Source organism: Seriola lalandi, unplaced genomic scaffold (assembly GCF_002814215.2).
Source record: "Seriola lalandi dorsalis isolate HSWRI2012SDOR001 ecotype SW California unplaced genomic scaffold, Sedor1 jcf7180002054912, whole genome shotgun sequence".
NCBI lineage: Eukaryota > Metazoa > Chordata > Actinopteri > Carangiformes > Carangidae > Seriola > Seriola lalandi.
The window spans coordinates 894,439-911,276 of record NW_019525464.1 but is presented as its reverse complement, the minus strand read 5'-3'; the positions used below and the strand labels follow the sequence as shown (position 1 = coordinate 911,276).

Here is a 16,838-nt window from a genome sequence, read left to right as displayed (position 1 = left end):
AACACATCACTACATCTACAAGAAAAGGCTTTTGGGCCTTGAATGAACAGTGTGTACGGATGGCCAGTGTTGTAATTCATGACGTTAGTATAGTGTACTCGGTCCAGCTGGAGCCACAGAGAGGTCAGTGTAAGGGCATAACATACACAAGCTGAAGCATGCTGACTGCAGCTGGACTGTCTTTGTTTGAATGTGCAACTAAAACTGCCAAATAAAACTATTCACCTACTATGTTCTCTTTCTGCCTTCACTTCTGCATCTCTCTCTCTTCCTCTCTGGGGTCGCATATATCCTGTAGCATTACAGCTCTGGTTGGAATAGCCCTGTTTTCAGTGATTTATAGACTATTGGTATGAGCATACTCGCTCACTTGCTCCTCGTCTCAGTTACTATGTATGTCTCTTGCCCACTGTGTGTCTGTGTGTGTCTCTGTGTCTTTCTCTCTAGGGTCTCATAGAAACTGATGCATGACGGGTACAGTTGGCAAAGCTCTGTTTTCAATTAATTTATAACCTACTGATACGATCTCTTTTTCACTCGCTATTTTTCTCTGTCTTCTTCTTTTTACATCTCTTAAACACTCTCTCGTGGGTCACATATAAAAGTTTGCATGGCTGATGCTTGGTGCCCTAATTCTCTCTTTCTTACTTACAATAGCCCTCTCTTAAATTAATTCAATGTGCTTTTGTTAGTTATCGTGTGTGTGTGTGTGTGTGTGTTACAGAAATACTGAACGTGACCACCAAAAAAAATGGTAATAGCAGCAGCATGGTGTGAGCGTGGAGACGCTGTATTGGAGTCTGTATGGTTCTATTCTCCTGCTGCTACAACTACTATTAGCGTTACAAACAACTGCTACTGCTGCTACAAGTACTGCTCTCTCTATGACTCTGTTCCTCTCAACACCGCTGAGCCAAACCAGTACACTATAAAACCTGCAATTTATAATCTTTGGCATAAATATCAATTTGAGGTTGTTATCCTTTAGAAACTTAAATGATCAGCATTTAAAGACAGAATTTCAATTGTGCCAACAAACGAAGCTAATCTCTTATTTCAATGAAAATGAAGGAGGCCTGACAACTGAAACAACATTAAATGATTATATGACTACATTAAGGCTGCAACTAATTACTCTTTTCGTTTTCAATCTCCTTTTCAAATCATCACTTCAAAGTTAGTCAATAAAATGTCAGAGAATCATGGAAAGTCACAAGCTCCCAGTCTTGTTTGTTCATGTCTTGTTTTGTCCAACCAACATGCTATTTTTGTTTTTATTGTGTCACCAGTAGACTGGATTGACATAGTTCTCTCGTGTGCTGGAGTTTTCCTATTTCAAACAAATTGCATAACTTATCTGTTACTTTCTTTGCCTGCAGATGGAACACATCAACATCTGCAGATCCTGACTGTTTCTGCTGTTCCTTGTTTTGCCTAGAGGTGATACAGCTTGAACTGGAACTTCAGTGCAGCAACTCTGCAGTTGGATGACATTGCCAGGGCCTGATTTCAGCTGTTTTGCATCAGTGTCACTGTGCGTACTTGTTACTGCACTGTTATGTTCATGATTTTGGGAAAAAGAAAAAATTGTCAGTGAGTGCACATGTGGAGTCTAAGCTGAGATGCCAGAGTTTTCAGTAATGCCAGTGGTATTTGGTTGTACCTCACTCCTACTGCATTACTGTCAGACCCACAATCACATTAAAGAAAGTAAAATAATACTCAAGACCTCTGCCTACCACAATGATGACATACACTCTGCTGGTTAAAAATACTCCTCATAAAATATAGCTGCGATATTAAATTTTGAGCTCCTGAATATCTCTAAAACATCCAGGAATCTGCGCTGACACCTCTCCAAACCCACATCGTCTGCTTGTCTGTGAAATATGAGCAGCGGTACCAGCGGAGCAGAGATCCGCTCTCAGCGTTTTATCTCAGGAATTTTCGCATTACACTCTTCAGCTGGGACGAGGAGACTGCCGAGAAGAATGAACACACTGCGGCAATTCTCATCTGTTCCATGGAGCAAAATTCATCATACATACACACATCACTACTGTCTGTTCACTTGATTACATGCTTACATACAAGATTACATGCTCCTCTGTGGTTCAAGAAAATTCTCTGACCTCATGGTTACATAAAACTGAAAACTGCAATAAACTGTTAGAATTGTGTTTTTCTAAGTTCCACAAAAACCTGGCATTCTGTAGAAACCAAAGTTTACATCCAATATCAACAATATATTCTCACTCTTCCACTCCGTCTTTTGGACTTCTCTCTAGCCAGCACACTCCTAATGTTTTCATTTCACTTGCTTGTTGTGTGCTTTGTGCATGTGTGTGTACCTGCTGGACGTCTTGCTGGAACACACACAGCTGCAGCCTTTGGTGCAGTCGGACCTTTCGATGCTGCCAAATATTCTCCAGACGCCGCTGATGGTGCAGAACCTCGTGAACCACATCGAGGATGCAGTGAACCTGCAAAGTAACACAAATGTTAACTAGATAGTGACATTTTTCATGCATTGTATTAGATTTTTATTTAATCTTTTGTAATTGGCTAGCAAAAAAGCTCTTACGGCACAAACGAACATAATGGCACTGACCGCTTTGGAGTAATTGGCAGTGGCTGTCAGCGAATCAGAGTTGCCGGGGCTCAGAGGTCTCTGGAGGACATCCAATAGGGCTTTACCATCCTGACTTACCTGGAAAGACAGACAGGTAGGTCACACAGAGATTAGAAAGGCTACACAGATAGACAGACAGAAAGAAAGAACAGGTAGATGAAGACAGACTGAAGGGAAGACAAAAAAACAAGCAGAGTTCATGGATTTTATGTTTTTCTGCTTCTCCCCTCTCTTTGTTCTCTCTCCTCTCCAAAACAAATATATACTTTCTAAATCAGCATTTCATATCCTACTGCTAATTGCTAAATTATACATGGAAACACACCACTGAAACCTCTGCATCACATACAAGCAGCGACTCCTGTTTTCTTTCTGCAAGAAATGAGACCAGTGACAAACGATTTTTATCAGTGAAGATCATTTAAAAATAAAAAAGGACGATGAACTTTCAAGATACTGTTAGAGAGATAGTTATTTCAGTGGTTGAAACATCCTGCAGGTCCATGTATGTGCATTTTATGAAATACACACTACTGTCTGACAACTAGTCAACTAGTTGTTTTCAGCAGTACTGTTTGTATAGCTAAAAAGTAGTTTTCCCATGCATTGGTTGTAAACATGATTCTACACCAAGGCGGTGCTTGCCACTGCCGTTATCAGGAGGTAGAATCCAAAGCTGCACAAGGGAATTTCACAAGTGATTTCAGTTCCTGTCTCACTTAAAGCAACCAAGCAAAGAACAGCTTCAGCACGCTTTTACTCTCTCACACACACACAAACACACACAAACAAACACACACACACACACACACACACACACACGGCAGAAAACACCTGCACTTTCATCTTCTTTGACGTTAATGATTCCAAAATGTGTGTTGTCTTATTATTTAACAAAATAGAGAATGTGATGTTACAAACAAGACGAGCTTCTGCTTACAGTTTGTGTCACTTTAGTTGGTGACCTCAGCGAACCCCTCAGGGAACTCTCTCAGCGCTGTCCTTTTAACTCATTAAATAGATGCATCAAGTCAAGAGCACAAGATAAAAACCCTTGCAAGTCTGTGAGCGTGTCACTTTTTGCAGCACTCTGACAGGAAACAATGCTGTCGTAGCTTGCCAAGCCTAACCGCCTCAGTCTGAGCCTCTGCCCAGGGCTTTGTGTGTGTGTGTGTATATATTTGGACTTATCTTTTCACAGATAAGCATGAATTGAGCTAACACTGCAACAGCCCGTCTAAAGATAAAACTTCAGACTGCAGCAAAGAGCAGAGAAGAGCCGGAGTGTTCCAAGACTAAATTTAGTGGAACACGGAGGGTTTTCAGACAGCGGATATGGACGGTGGCAGCGCACCAGCTGATCAACGCCACCCTGTCATCACAGCCAATCACAGCAAGCCTCACTGAGCTGCCACAGAGCAGCACTTAACAGCACAAAGGAGAGACTCTGTACTCTGGAGTCATAGAGAAATGCACAGTGCTGCCAACAGAAATGGTATTATAATTGATATAACTGTCTTTCTTAACAGTCACTTTCACAATAACAAACATCAGACACAAGTTGGAGCTCTCCTACATCACACACTAGAAACTGGCCCCTGAAGCATGCTGGGAAATACACATTTATAATGGAGAAAAGTGAGGAAAGTGTTTTGTAAACAACTTCTGGTGAAAAAACTAGTGCCATTAGCTGACAGAGATGGTTGTGAGCAGTAAACTGAAACTCCACGTTTCATAGGTTCAATTTTGAAAGACATCACAGATGCTACAGCCATGTTGTCCTACATACCACATTCTGACATATTTTGGTTTACCTCGGTGTAAGCCTGGGTGACCTGCTCATAAAGGCTCTGGTGGCGGTGGATGGCGAGCTCCAGCTCCTGCATCTCAGACGGTAACCCTCCCTCACTGCAGACTTTACACCAGGCCTCCACCTCCGACAGGAACTGAGAAGGCAACATATACACACACAGAAATTCATTCAAAGTGTGTATTCATATGAAAATGAACCTAACAAGACTAAGAACACATGGAAAAGCCCTTAGAAAATCTTGTACCATGCAATGTAGAGTTGTATTCACATTACAGCTGCTGATTTCTAACAACTCTGTACATTCTTATCTGCTTTCACCCTTTCACAATGTGATATCTATCTTCACATTTCCGAGTTTTGGTCCAAAGGATGGTGATGTTGCTCGGCCAGTCATGTGATCTGTCTATCCATCCAACACTTTGGTCCAGAGAAAAATATTTCATCAACTACTGGTTGGACTGCCATGACATTTGCATCCCCTTGGGTGCATTGTATCTGTGTTAATCTCCTTTCCTCAAGATCCCTTCTATCAAAAATGTAAAGCAATGTCACCTGATATGCAAAATGATTTATTGTTTTATAAATTCTTGTATTTGCTTTTACAATGTGTCTGCCTTTATCATGTAGTGCCTCCCTTAGCATAATTTTTTTCAGTTTATTAAGTACACCTAGTTAAAACTAATGCGGTCTAATACAATGGCCCTCCCTTCAGGAAGGTTTCAGTGTCACATTTTTGTTGAAACTGTGTTGATTCAGCTATAAGGTTCGTTTGGAGGGTGTTAGTCTGCAGTGCTCTTGAATTACATTGCATTATGCTAAAAGGTGTTTCCATTATTTTGTCCACTGCATTCAAATCAATGAGGGTAGGCTAAACAACAGACACACCTCTTTGTATAATGTAGTACAGTTCATAGCACTCCAAAATGATCATACAGTTGAATCAACACATCTTTAACACTGTTTCAACAAAACGGAGCATTATAACCTCCATGAAGGAGGATTTACTGCAGGACCACTGTATTAGACTCTATTAGTTTAAGCTGAAAAAAACTGACAACTGAGTGTATGTGTGTGAGGAATAAATGAAAAAAACCCTGCAAACTCCAGAAGACTAGCAGGGTTTTACATCTTTAGTCTTGTTGCTGTAGTTTTGAAATAATTTACTAACAGGGTTAATGTGGCTGCAAAAATGAAAACAACCTTCACTTCTCTTTCTCTCTAAATCTTTCTCATTTACTCTCTTCTCCCATTTACTCTCTCTGTAGTCTTGCCAACTTTCTTAAGCTGGTCTCCCTTTCCTCATCTTGTGTTTCATCTCCTGACACTTTCTTGTTTTTCTGTTTCTCTTCCTCAGTCTCAGCCAATCCCTTCTCTGCCCTCGCCACTCTTGCTTTTACTGTTTCATCTCCTGCTCTTTCAAATGTACACTTGTAGCTAATGTCAAAAGCCCAGCAGGAATCAAAGAAGTCCCATCTGTTGCCATGTCAACCTTCCAAGAATCAGCAGTAGAGCAGTTTGATCTATTAAATATAATCAGACAGTAAAAATGTCCCATTTACATTTACATTCTGGACATGTGTCTGCTGCAGAGAGACTCCTAGATCAGACAGACACCAGATCAGCAACCAAACAACAGCAGCCTCACATTAAGTGGAACAGCTTCTCCTCTAATGGCAGAGAAGTCCTTACATCAGGTTAGGAAGAGCGAGTATCAGCTTTTATTTCTGCAATGATGGCCAGTGTGGTTCCACCTCGTGTAAGCTTTGCTGCCAGCAAAGTTCAGAGGCAAGCTCTGCTCGTGATCTCACCTGTTCAGCCTTCTGGTGAAAGACAGATGACATAGCCAGGATGGTGGAGCGCTCATCGAGTGCAGCAGCAAAACTTTTCCAGTCCTGATCCAGCTGACCTGAGATCTGTTTTATCTGTGTGGAGGCGTAGTGACCGGCCTCAGCCAGTCGGCTCGCCACTGACATGATTCTGTTGATGTTTACATAGGCATTCTGGGAAGAAGAAAAAAACATTAACAGCATGCTTTTTGTAACCAAGTGACTGATTCTGTTGGTCTGACTGTCATCACTATAACTGCATCAAATTATTGTTAACATCTAGTATAAAATACTGTCAAGACACTCAAATATAAATAATGCTGTTAGCTAGTTGTTTCTATAAAACTCTAAAATTATTTAAATATGTAAAACTGATCAATTATGCCTTACTACTTTGTATTATACAGATTTGTTTGGTATTAGTATTTGCTTCATTCATTCTGAGTGTAGTTAACACTTGCAGATCTGACTGTGTGTTGATCATACTGGTAACCTCTGCTGTCATGCAGTGATGTACAGTGATGTAATGTGGAAGTGTTATCTACCATGGAGTTCATGGCAAAGTGGTTGTGTTGAGTCTGCAGCTCCACAGCATGTTGGTAACCTCGGCCAATCTCTGTGTGGCTCTGCAGGAACACTTCCTTGTTGTGGCTGATCCAGTCAAACATCTACACAAACACCACACACAGCAACATAAATAACATCGGAAACTACTTCACACATTAATCCTTTCTATCAGCCATCAGAGCACATGTGAAAGACCACTTGATCAATTTGAAAGGATTTCTTAAACTTAAACACTGTTGTCTGACAAACCTTAAACTCAAAGTTCACTTATAGTTTTTGAAGTTGAAATCTGTGGAAAAACCAGTGTGTGGACATTCAACTCACATTTCTTTGTCAAATGACTGTTTCTAACATCAAGAATGAGCTTTCACACTAAAATAAAACTTTTTTCTGCATGTAGAGAAGAGTCATTCAATTGATCTTGACTATGTCATTAATAAACACAGTTACTGGCAATTAGCGACGCGTTAAACTATATTTCATTCTTTGACTGAATCCTTGCATGATTGTTTTTGATCAGAGTGCTTCACACATTATGAAACACATTTTCAAGCAGCTGCCCTGACTAATCTTGTGTGTCTACAACAAATGAAGTGAGCAAAACGTCACCATAACTGAGAGAAATTGTGGCCAAACAATATAAACATGACCCAGACTGTAAAAAAAAAAACAAAGGAATATTCCTTTGAAAAACACCAACGTCATTTTCTGTTGTTGTTGGCTTCATCTTTACCAGCTTATCAGTGTAAAGCCTAATAGGCCAGGACCAACTTCACGCTTGCTTCTCCATCTGAATCAATCTTTATAGACAGATGGAGGCTGGGGGTGGCCCTGCGCGATTACCATGGTTACCACGACATCTACACAGTCATTTCTCTAGGAGTGTTTTCCACACAACGAACACCTCATCAGGTCTGACTGTTTCCCTGGCTCGACTGCGAGAGGTGAGTGTTTCCCACAGTGTAAACTCATCCGCTCACCCCCGCAGCTCCTCAGCGTGACAACGCTGACGTGGGCAAAATGGTTTTCTGATTTTTCTCTGTTTGCTTTACAGCAAATATTTACTGCTCCTGCATGTGGATTTCAGTGTGGAACAACGCACCGAGTCAGCTGACGCCTGCCTGTCTGTGCATGCGTGTGTGTTTGTGTGTGTGTGACAGTACAAGCTGCACTCCCATCAACAACACTTGTGATACTACCAAACAACATAAAGCTCTGTTAGGAAGAGACAAGTTGACATGGTTCCGCCATCCTGGATCCATCTATATGACTTTGGTCATCATACAGTATCATCGCCATGACGACTGGTATTTTTGCATCCGCTCATCTTTAAAACTGTAAGCTTTGTCACCAGGGTGTATTGTTATTTATTAGCTGTGCAGATGTCAACAATCTCACACATCAGTCTGCAGTAATCCTCAGCAGGCATTTTCTGTATTTTTCCATATTACTTTAACTGATCCCTTGATATCAGAGAGCGTGATCTTTCCATATATAGTCTTTTGGAATGAAATTGGAGTAGTTTTGCATGTTGTTGTAAACAGGCTGGTATGTTAATGATGAATGGAATCCAAACATTCACTCACAACCACAGCTAATCACTTAGCTGATGGAAGTGAAGCAATGCTGGCTGATTTTCCACTGGATTAACTGGTAACTGTGTTCCTCTGTTTAGATAAATGCTAAAGGCTAATTTATTCGGACTGCCAAGAAGTTTCCGGAGACATATACAGTGACACAGATGTGTAAAGGGCATTGAATAAAATATATTGTGTGAAACTGTCCTAGAGAAAAGAAAGCTGTACAGAAGTACAAATCCTGGATGGATCTGAAGATGAAAATGCAGGAATGAAGAGGAAATACTAGATGTGCCTCTGCCCTGTAATTTCAAACTGAGGATCATATTATTATACTGAACCAAAGCAGATGATTTGTGTTGATTATGTTATTTTTGCACACAAACTTTTAACAAATATTGTGTTCTTCGACTTTCTTGCCTCTCAGTCTATTTTTACATTCCACCCTCTTATGACAACGTGATGACTCAGTAAACAGAACGGCTGATCCATCAACAAAAGCAAATATTTAGCACAGCTTTTAATGATCAGAGCATTCACTCATGATGACTAACTCAACACTTCCCCTGTCCAACATATTCCTGTGGCTTTTTCACAGTAAAAGCCAATCTGACTTATGAAAGTATCATTGGGGGACTTTTATTGTGAAGCAGCTACAACGATGCAACATGCAAGTGTTGAGTTAATCTACCTTTTGAGTTTAATCTATATTCTTACGCTCTGGCAGGAATGACGTCTTTGTTTTACACACAATCCATTCCTTTTATCAAGTTCTTGATTTATCACATCTTATACAGCCATTACAATATACAACACATTTATTACACTTGTTGCATTTTCTCTGATTGCACAACCCTTAGTGATGATTCCTGCTCATTTGGTGACATCAGGCTCAGGTGTGACTCACCTTCTCAGCGTCCTGTTCGAAGAGGCGGAGCTGAAAGCACTGGTCCAGCTTCAGCTTCCTGACGTGCCACATTTGATGGAGATGCTGCCTCGTGGAGTGGAGCTTATCCAGCAGACTGGCCACCTGGCAAAAGGCAAGAATTAGGAATTAGATTTGTTTGGAGTTAGATCATGTTTCTTATAATGTCTTAGGCATTTGGAGTTCAACTGGTTACATAGACTTGAGGTTCTATTGCTTTCTTTAAAAATGCCATACTTAATGGTTGGACAGCTTGTCTAATGGTCCCTAAATCCAACATCTAATGTTTATTTTACATTCACTCATTTGGCAGATGCTTTTATCCAAAGCGATTCTCAAGTGAGGGACAACACTAAAGCTTCAGTGCAGTAGGAGACATGTGTAAGTGCTAAGTACTACATCTATTTTAAGCCTCAAATATTAATATAAATGCAATCTTCTGTTTGCAATGTACAGTGCATGTACTTCATGTGCTAAGAAACACACTGTGTTCTTACACAACCCTCCCTGCAGAGCCCCTCAGTTAATGAGCTAACATGCAGCGAGTACTTCTCATTAGCTGTACTGTGAGCTGTGGGCTTTGGCTCGGTGAGGAAAAACATGAAAGTATGCATTTAATCATCACTTATGGTGCAGCATACTTTTAGTGTTCACAGGCTGTAATGATGAAATATGCTGAATTTTGTTATGAGCATCACTTAATGAAATCATCAAGATTCATCTTCATAATTGGTAAAAATTGTTAAAAAAAAAAAAATCTGTCTTTGATGTTAATACTCTGTGACAGTCAAAGGGTCAAATTAGCTCTGTGTGTATGAAAGTGTCTACTTGAAGGTAACCATATGATGATGTATGCGTCTCTAGTTTGTGCTCTGTTCTAACATTATATTCCTAATTTTTAAATACTTGCTATTTAAACAGTATTTTACTAGTGGCTGTTTATGTCATGTAGGCTGACTCAAGTGAGCTCATGTCATGTCACACCCTCTTGAGGGGGAACACTAAGCTTGAAACATGCTGCTTACCTATCTGCCTGTTTTGGCACATAAACTCTGAGATCTGTCATTTGTTCTGTGTACGCTTTTGTTGGTGTATGTGCATCAGAGAGTAATAATAAATCACTGTATTTTTTCACAATCAAGAAGATTTCAGTTGTCTCACTGTTTTTTTCTCTCCGGGCTAGGGCCTTTTTTTCCTACTGTATTGCAGATAAAATATGATTTTTCAGTGCGGATCAGAAATATGGCCAGTTATACTCCCAGCTGGAGTGAACTTCCCAGCAATAGGTGAATTACCTTGGGAACCAGGCTCTGAAAGTCTGCAGAGCCAGAGATGCAGTTCCTCCCTGAAAAACCATCACTAGATCGGATACACTGCAGCAACCTCTGGCCTTCGCGGTCCAACTCCTCCACTGGAGCCTTCAGCACCTACAGAAGAGGAGGAAAAGAAAGAATAAAAACTTACTTTAATGGCTTGACATGATTCCAACTTGAGAGAACTCCAATGTCTAACAGAGATCCACTAACTTCAGGCCAGCGAATGGTTATTTCTTTAGATGTTTCTGCATTTTGTATCAGAATATCCTGACAGTAGCTTTCTCACCTTTTTCTTAAGCTGCGTATGCTCCTCTATCAACCGACGAGATCCCTCCACATCTGCAGGAAACTCCTTCTTTGAAAGAAGTTCCTGCAACACACAGTACAGGTTTACTTTTTTGGGAAGCATGGCTCATTTAATCCTTTTAAGCCATCCATCAATTTATTTCCCTGATGAGCAATTAATTAATCTGCCCATTCCCCACCTGCAGGTCCTCCAGTCTGGACAGAAGGTGAACAGCATTGGCCATGAACTCTTCCAAAGAGACTCTCAGCTCCATCCACTCCTCGTGGTTGTAGTCCAAAGAGCCCTCAAAGTCGTCTGTCAGCTGGGAGGGATCCACCAGTTTGGCCAGACCTTCAACTGACACCATGCTGGTCTGGTGCACCCAAACAGAAATCCAAAGAGGAATATCAAAAATACATGCTTTAGGTAGTTAAATACTGGTATTCTACATTTTGATCATGCACCTGTCTCTGAACCAAACCGTTTCACCTGCATAACTAAACTGTTAGCTAACCCAAACCACACACTTTTAGGTACTGAACTGAAGTCTTAGCTAACGTGTGTCAACCAGTTTCACCTGCAACCGTCAACCCGAACCAAATATTTTTTACCTATCAAACTGAACGATTAGCTATCATTGAGCCAAATAGTTCTCCCTGCAAACATTAACCGTTAGCTAACCGGCATCAAAATATTATACCTGCAAAATGAAGCTGTTAGCTAATCTGAACCACAGAATTTTACCTTCAAAATTCAGCAGTTAGCTAACATGAACCAAACAATTTTACCAGCAGCATTTAGACGTGAGCTAACCTGAACCAAATAATTTCACCTGCGAAATTTAGCCGTTAGCTAACCTGAACCAAATAATGTCACCTGCGAAATTTAGCCGTTAGCTAACCTGAACCAAACATTGTTACTTGTGAAATTTAGCCGTTAGCTAACCTGAACCAAATAATGTCACATGCGAAATTTTGCCGTTAGCTAACCTGAACCAAACATTGTTACTTATGAAATTTAGCCGTTAGCTAACTTGAACCAAATAATGTCACCTGCGAAATTTAGCCGTTAGCTAACCGGAACCAAACGATGTTACTTGTGAAATTTAGCCGTTAGCTAACCTGAACCAAATAATGTCACATGCGAAATTTAGCCGTTAGCTAACCTGAACCAAACATTGTTACTTATGAAATTTAGCCGTTAGCTAACCTGAACCAAATAATTTTACCTGCGAAATTTTGCCGTTAGCTAACCGGAACCAAACGATGTTACTTGTGAAATTTAGCCGTTAGCTAACCTGAACCAAACTATTTTATTTGAAAAATGTAGCACTAAGCCAATTAACCTCAATTAAATACTTGCAAAAGTGAAATGAACTCAAAGTTTCAACTGCTAAACCAAACCATTACTTTCTTTTTCTTGAATCAAACTTGAACCTTTAGCAGCAGTTTTATGGGTAGAAATGTCAAAAACATTACAAAACGGAGACGGGGATTAGTCTTTCTCAAAAACGTACTGTACATGAGAGGTGCAAACTGGGACTAACCTAAACAAAAAATATTTTATGGGACTCACAGATGACATTATTATGTTTACTTCCTGCTTTAGCATACAGTCCTTTCACAGTGAAAACAAAATGAGACTATGTTGGCCGAAACACTCACACTCAAAGAAAACAAAGCCCACTGACCTCAAAGGAGAACTTTGCGCTGCCAAAGTTAGTTTTCTGTTTCTGCCAGAAGTTGTCCGGTTTGATGATGAGCGCCACACAGATCTCAGCTGGGAAAAACTCCTGCAGTGTCTTCAGCAGAGGCTTGATCAGTTCCCACTTAGACCCACGCATGTCGATGATAACAGTGAAACCACGTTTACATACATCCTCACTGGTGGGAGAGACAGAATATACAGCAGAGATGCGAGGTTAACAGGAAATGGTAGAATAAAAGTAGACGCACAACAATGCTAATGAGATACAGGTAATAAGAAAGAAAATCTGCTGCACACTTCAAAGTAGCCTGAATGAGATCAAAACGTTTGGCACAAAAGCAAATGCAGAAGTTTAGCAATGCTTTGTTTGTCTAATTAAAAGATTAAGAGCTAGTTCACTCAGAGCCACATGAAAACCTGATCCTTTTTTCCCTCTTTTCCAGAGGGAATTCAATTCCAGTATTCCCCCTGTGTGACTGAGTAACATAGCCACAGTAATTACAGAAGAACCTGCAGGAGAGGGGGACATATGAATCACCACGCTGACTTAAAAATAAAACTGCTTTGGCATTTATAAGGGAACCTTTTAACCGTCAGAGCTACAACGTGTTGTTAGACCACTCACGGTGCCATCCTCCATCACTGAGCAGCTCATAAACGGTCTCCCTACTCCAGTTAAGGGATTTTTACTTTCCAAACAATATTTAGGTCTCAAAGTCACGTTCAATGTCACACAATCTTGGTAGAAGCTGATTAATTATCTGCACTGGACTAATAAATTCCAACCCCTCATAAATACTGTCTGTCTCTGACAAATGATGAGCCCGGAAACTTCATCTTTGGAAATATAGTTCTACATTTTGGGAAACGTCTCATGTACGTTACATATAAATCTACAACAAGGACACAGTCAGCCAAGCTGACTAAATAAATCAAAATACATATTTTCAGATCTGTTTTTGGCCACATTCACATGTATGTAAATAAATAAGATATGAAGACACCTGAATTCCTTCCAGATGGTTAATTAACTTGAAATATACAAACAAATAAATTGGAGAAAGGGGCACATTTAGATCAGGGAGTCAATCACTGCAGCAATTAAGTTTGAAGAGTTTAGTCAAAACAACACTGAACATGAAGTAGGACAACACTTGTAAACAGATATTTCCCGCTGACCAGTTGCTGCTCAGAAACCAGTGCAGGGCCAGCTGTGTATGCTGGAGTATAATGGGCCATCAATTCAGCTGATGCTGATTGGGGAGTAAAAATATACTGAAATTACCTCACCTCCACAAACACTCACACCCAGCCTCTATTAATATACATTTAACTACAGCACATCCATTATAATCTGCCTCAGGGAAGCACAAACTCCACTCGTCACCATGGAAACAGCAGCTCGATTAGCAGGAAGAAGCAGAGCGGGGCTGATGGGGACTGAATGATAAGAGAGGGTTTGGGCTAGTTTGGTTCAATGACAATGTTTTCTAATCAGCCAGGTAAATGTGTTAACATGCACATCAGTCACTCAATGCAGCACCAAGGACAGACTTCACCGAAAACTCTCCCTCTGGTGGCGTTCAAGGACACTCTTTTATTTACACACTATTTCACATTCAGTAATTTATGTGTGTTTTTGTATTTGATTTTCTTATAAAACAGCTTATCAGTGCAATGCTTTTTAGCAGATGACTATCAATTCTTGATCTCAGGGCGTCCTTGAATGCACCACCAAAGGAGTTTTTGGGTCTGTTTTTGAACAAAACAAAAAAATAAAGCCACTAAATTTACTACAGATGATCTCAGGCTAATTTCCTTTCATTTCATTACACCACTTAAAATAGGTTTCAAAAGAGAATCTGTGTTAACAACGGACACATTTAGAGAGTCACAGCGACTGGTCTTTCTCTGGACCAGCTCATCCCTGGTAACATCCTCACACTGTGATGAGGGGCCAGAGGAATAAATGGACCTGAAGTTAAGTGTGACAGACTCGCTGCTGTCTGCTGCAAACACTGCAGCTTTCATGCTGATGCAAATCAAACGCTGCTCTCCATCTGTTGCTGCGATGGAGAAGAAAGGAGCGTTTGATTTGGCAGTGTGGACAGCACTGAGGCACTCCACATGCACTCTATCCTCAACTTCTTCCTTCAAGTATCTGTCACAATTAAGTCTAATTCACCAAGTGTAATTGTCCTGAAGCACAACTCTGAATAAGAAGATAACAACGATAAATAGTAACTGTAAATGTGATAAAATATAATATAAAATAAAGTATGAACATTTTACAAACACATATGTGTTTGTGTGTGACGGGAATGTGTGTACCTGGGAACAGTAGACAGGTAGGTTACCAGCCTCCTCAGGTCTTCCTGTTTTATTCGGTCGTGGTTACTCCTGGCAGGAAACGTCAGGATTGGTCCTCCTCTTTTGTCTCGCCCACCTGTGTTCACACATGCAAACAACTGATTAGTATGAGGTCTAATGACGCCACATATGTTGTGTTTAACAGGCGTTCCTATTATTGTCAACAAATCCCATATTAAGGCCAAAACCAACGATGAACTTATCCTACTAAAGTACTGTTGGTGTACTCACAGCCTGAGATATTAGCATGAAGAAACTGACACAGAGCCTTTTAGAGACATTCCTTACAATGAAGAGCAGCAGTAGTAGTAGTAGTAGTAGTAGTAGTATAGTACTGGTAGTATTAAACTTTGTAGTAGCAGCAGTATAGTAGTAGCAGTACTAGCAGTAGCTGTAGAGGAGGTAGTAGTAGTAGCAGTAGTTTTAGTAGTACTAGTAGCACTGGCAGAAGCAGGTGCAATAGAGTAGTAGTTATGGCAATAGAAGTATTAGCAGTAATAGTACTATTAGAAGTAGTTGTAGCATCAGCAGTACTAGCACTGCTAGTAATGGTCGTAGCAGCAGAGCAGCATCAGTACCAGTAGCAGTAGTTGTGGTAGAAGTTGTAAAAGTAGTAGTACAAGTTATTAGCTATTACTGCTACTACTTCTACTAGTGTAGTGGATTCTACTACTAGCAACTGAAGATAAAGCAGTAGTAGTAGCAACAGATATTATATTATAGCATTAAAGTAAGTACAAAATACAGGACACAAAGTCAATGAGGTAACCATTAAAGAACTGTTAGAGCAGATATTACTCCACACTAGAACCGCTATCTCTTCATTATCACCAAAAAAAGCCACATCAGTGTTAATCTGCACATCATTCTGCTCTAATAGCTTTAATATCTCCGTATCAGTAACATAAGTCCCAGCACAGCGACGTCTGCGGGTCCGCAGACTTTCCACAGCCTCTGAAACACAAACTCTCTCCCTCTCCCTCTCTGTGATAAATTATGTGTGTGGAGATGTTTTGGTTAGATTAATGTAAGAAACACAAATCAAACTGTTTATGAAACTGCTACTCAGACGTGGAAAATCGGTCTGTGTGTGTGCGTTTAAGTGTGTGATTTGGGAGGAAGTGCATTGCTGTAATCTGAGGAGGAATCTTGATGACTGATTGCTGTTGTGACTCTCTCTCTCTCTCTCTCTCTCCCTTCCTTTTCTTTTCTCTAGGTCTCTCTCCCATTCTCTCTTTCTCATTCAGAGTTACTTTTTCACTGGTGCACATTACTACAGTACAGCGAGAAAGAACCAGAACTCAAACACTACTAAAACTCATCAAATAATGAAAAACAGCACTTAAATCTTATGCTATAGTACAAGTACTTAATTATTATATATTACATTAATGTGTAATTAAGTTGAGCATTTCAAAATTTTTCAAAAAGGTCACTATTAAACGCCTTATAGTACAACTTTATACCAGCATCATGGGTTTACCTGGTTCCTAGAGACCAGGTGAGACCAGATTCTGGATCTGAGCAGTCCCTTTCTGATCCGGTCTCTTTTTCAATAAGAATTTAAGAGATTGGATTCACGTAGTTTTCCCTGAGTCTCTCTGTAGAGCTGACAATACCAGCAGGGGGACACAGGTTTCAAAATAAAAGCACAAAAAGACTGAGGCTTATGTTCGTGTGCACTTTGTATTTATCTATTTTTGCAACGTGTGCTTGGACTCTTAATTCGCAGCAGCTTTTTGTAGTAAGAAATTTAGGTTTTCAATATTTCAGGAAAAACAATATACAACATTTTTTATTGGTCAACTCTTTGTTTGTG

The 16,838-nt window shown here is 40.2% G+C and overlaps 1 protein-coding gene across 1 annotated transcript in view; it reads right to left on the bottom strand.

The window, feature by feature from the left end:
* The window catches only part of kalrna (kalirin RhoGEF kinase a), a 140,273-nt gene that overhangs the window by 82,062 nt on the left and 41,373 nt on the right, over nt 1-16,838 (bottom strand). The window contains exons 3-13 of the mRNA XM_023430817.2: nt 14,981-15,095; nt 12,633-12,825; nt 11,142-11,315; nt 10,943-11,026; nt 10,636-10,767; nt 9,323-9,445; nt 6,817-6,939; nt 6,254-6,445; nt 4,447-4,578; nt 2,612-2,710; nt 2,352-2,483 (exon numbers count right to left, since the gene is read on the bottom strand). Of these exons, the coding sequence (XP_023286585.1) occupies nt 2,352-2,483; nt 2,612-2,710; nt 4,447-4,578; nt 6,254-6,445; nt 6,817-6,939; nt 9,323-9,445; nt 10,636-10,767; nt 10,943-11,026; nt 11,142-11,315; nt 12,633-12,825; nt 14,981-15,095 (1,499 nt within the window). The remainder of the gene's footprint in view (nt 1-2,351; nt 2,484-2,611; nt 2,711-4,446; nt 4,579-6,253; nt 6,446-6,816; nt 6,940-9,322; nt 9,446-10,635; nt 10,768-10,942; nt 11,027-11,141; nt 11,316-12,632; nt 12,826-14,980; nt 15,096-16,838) is intronic.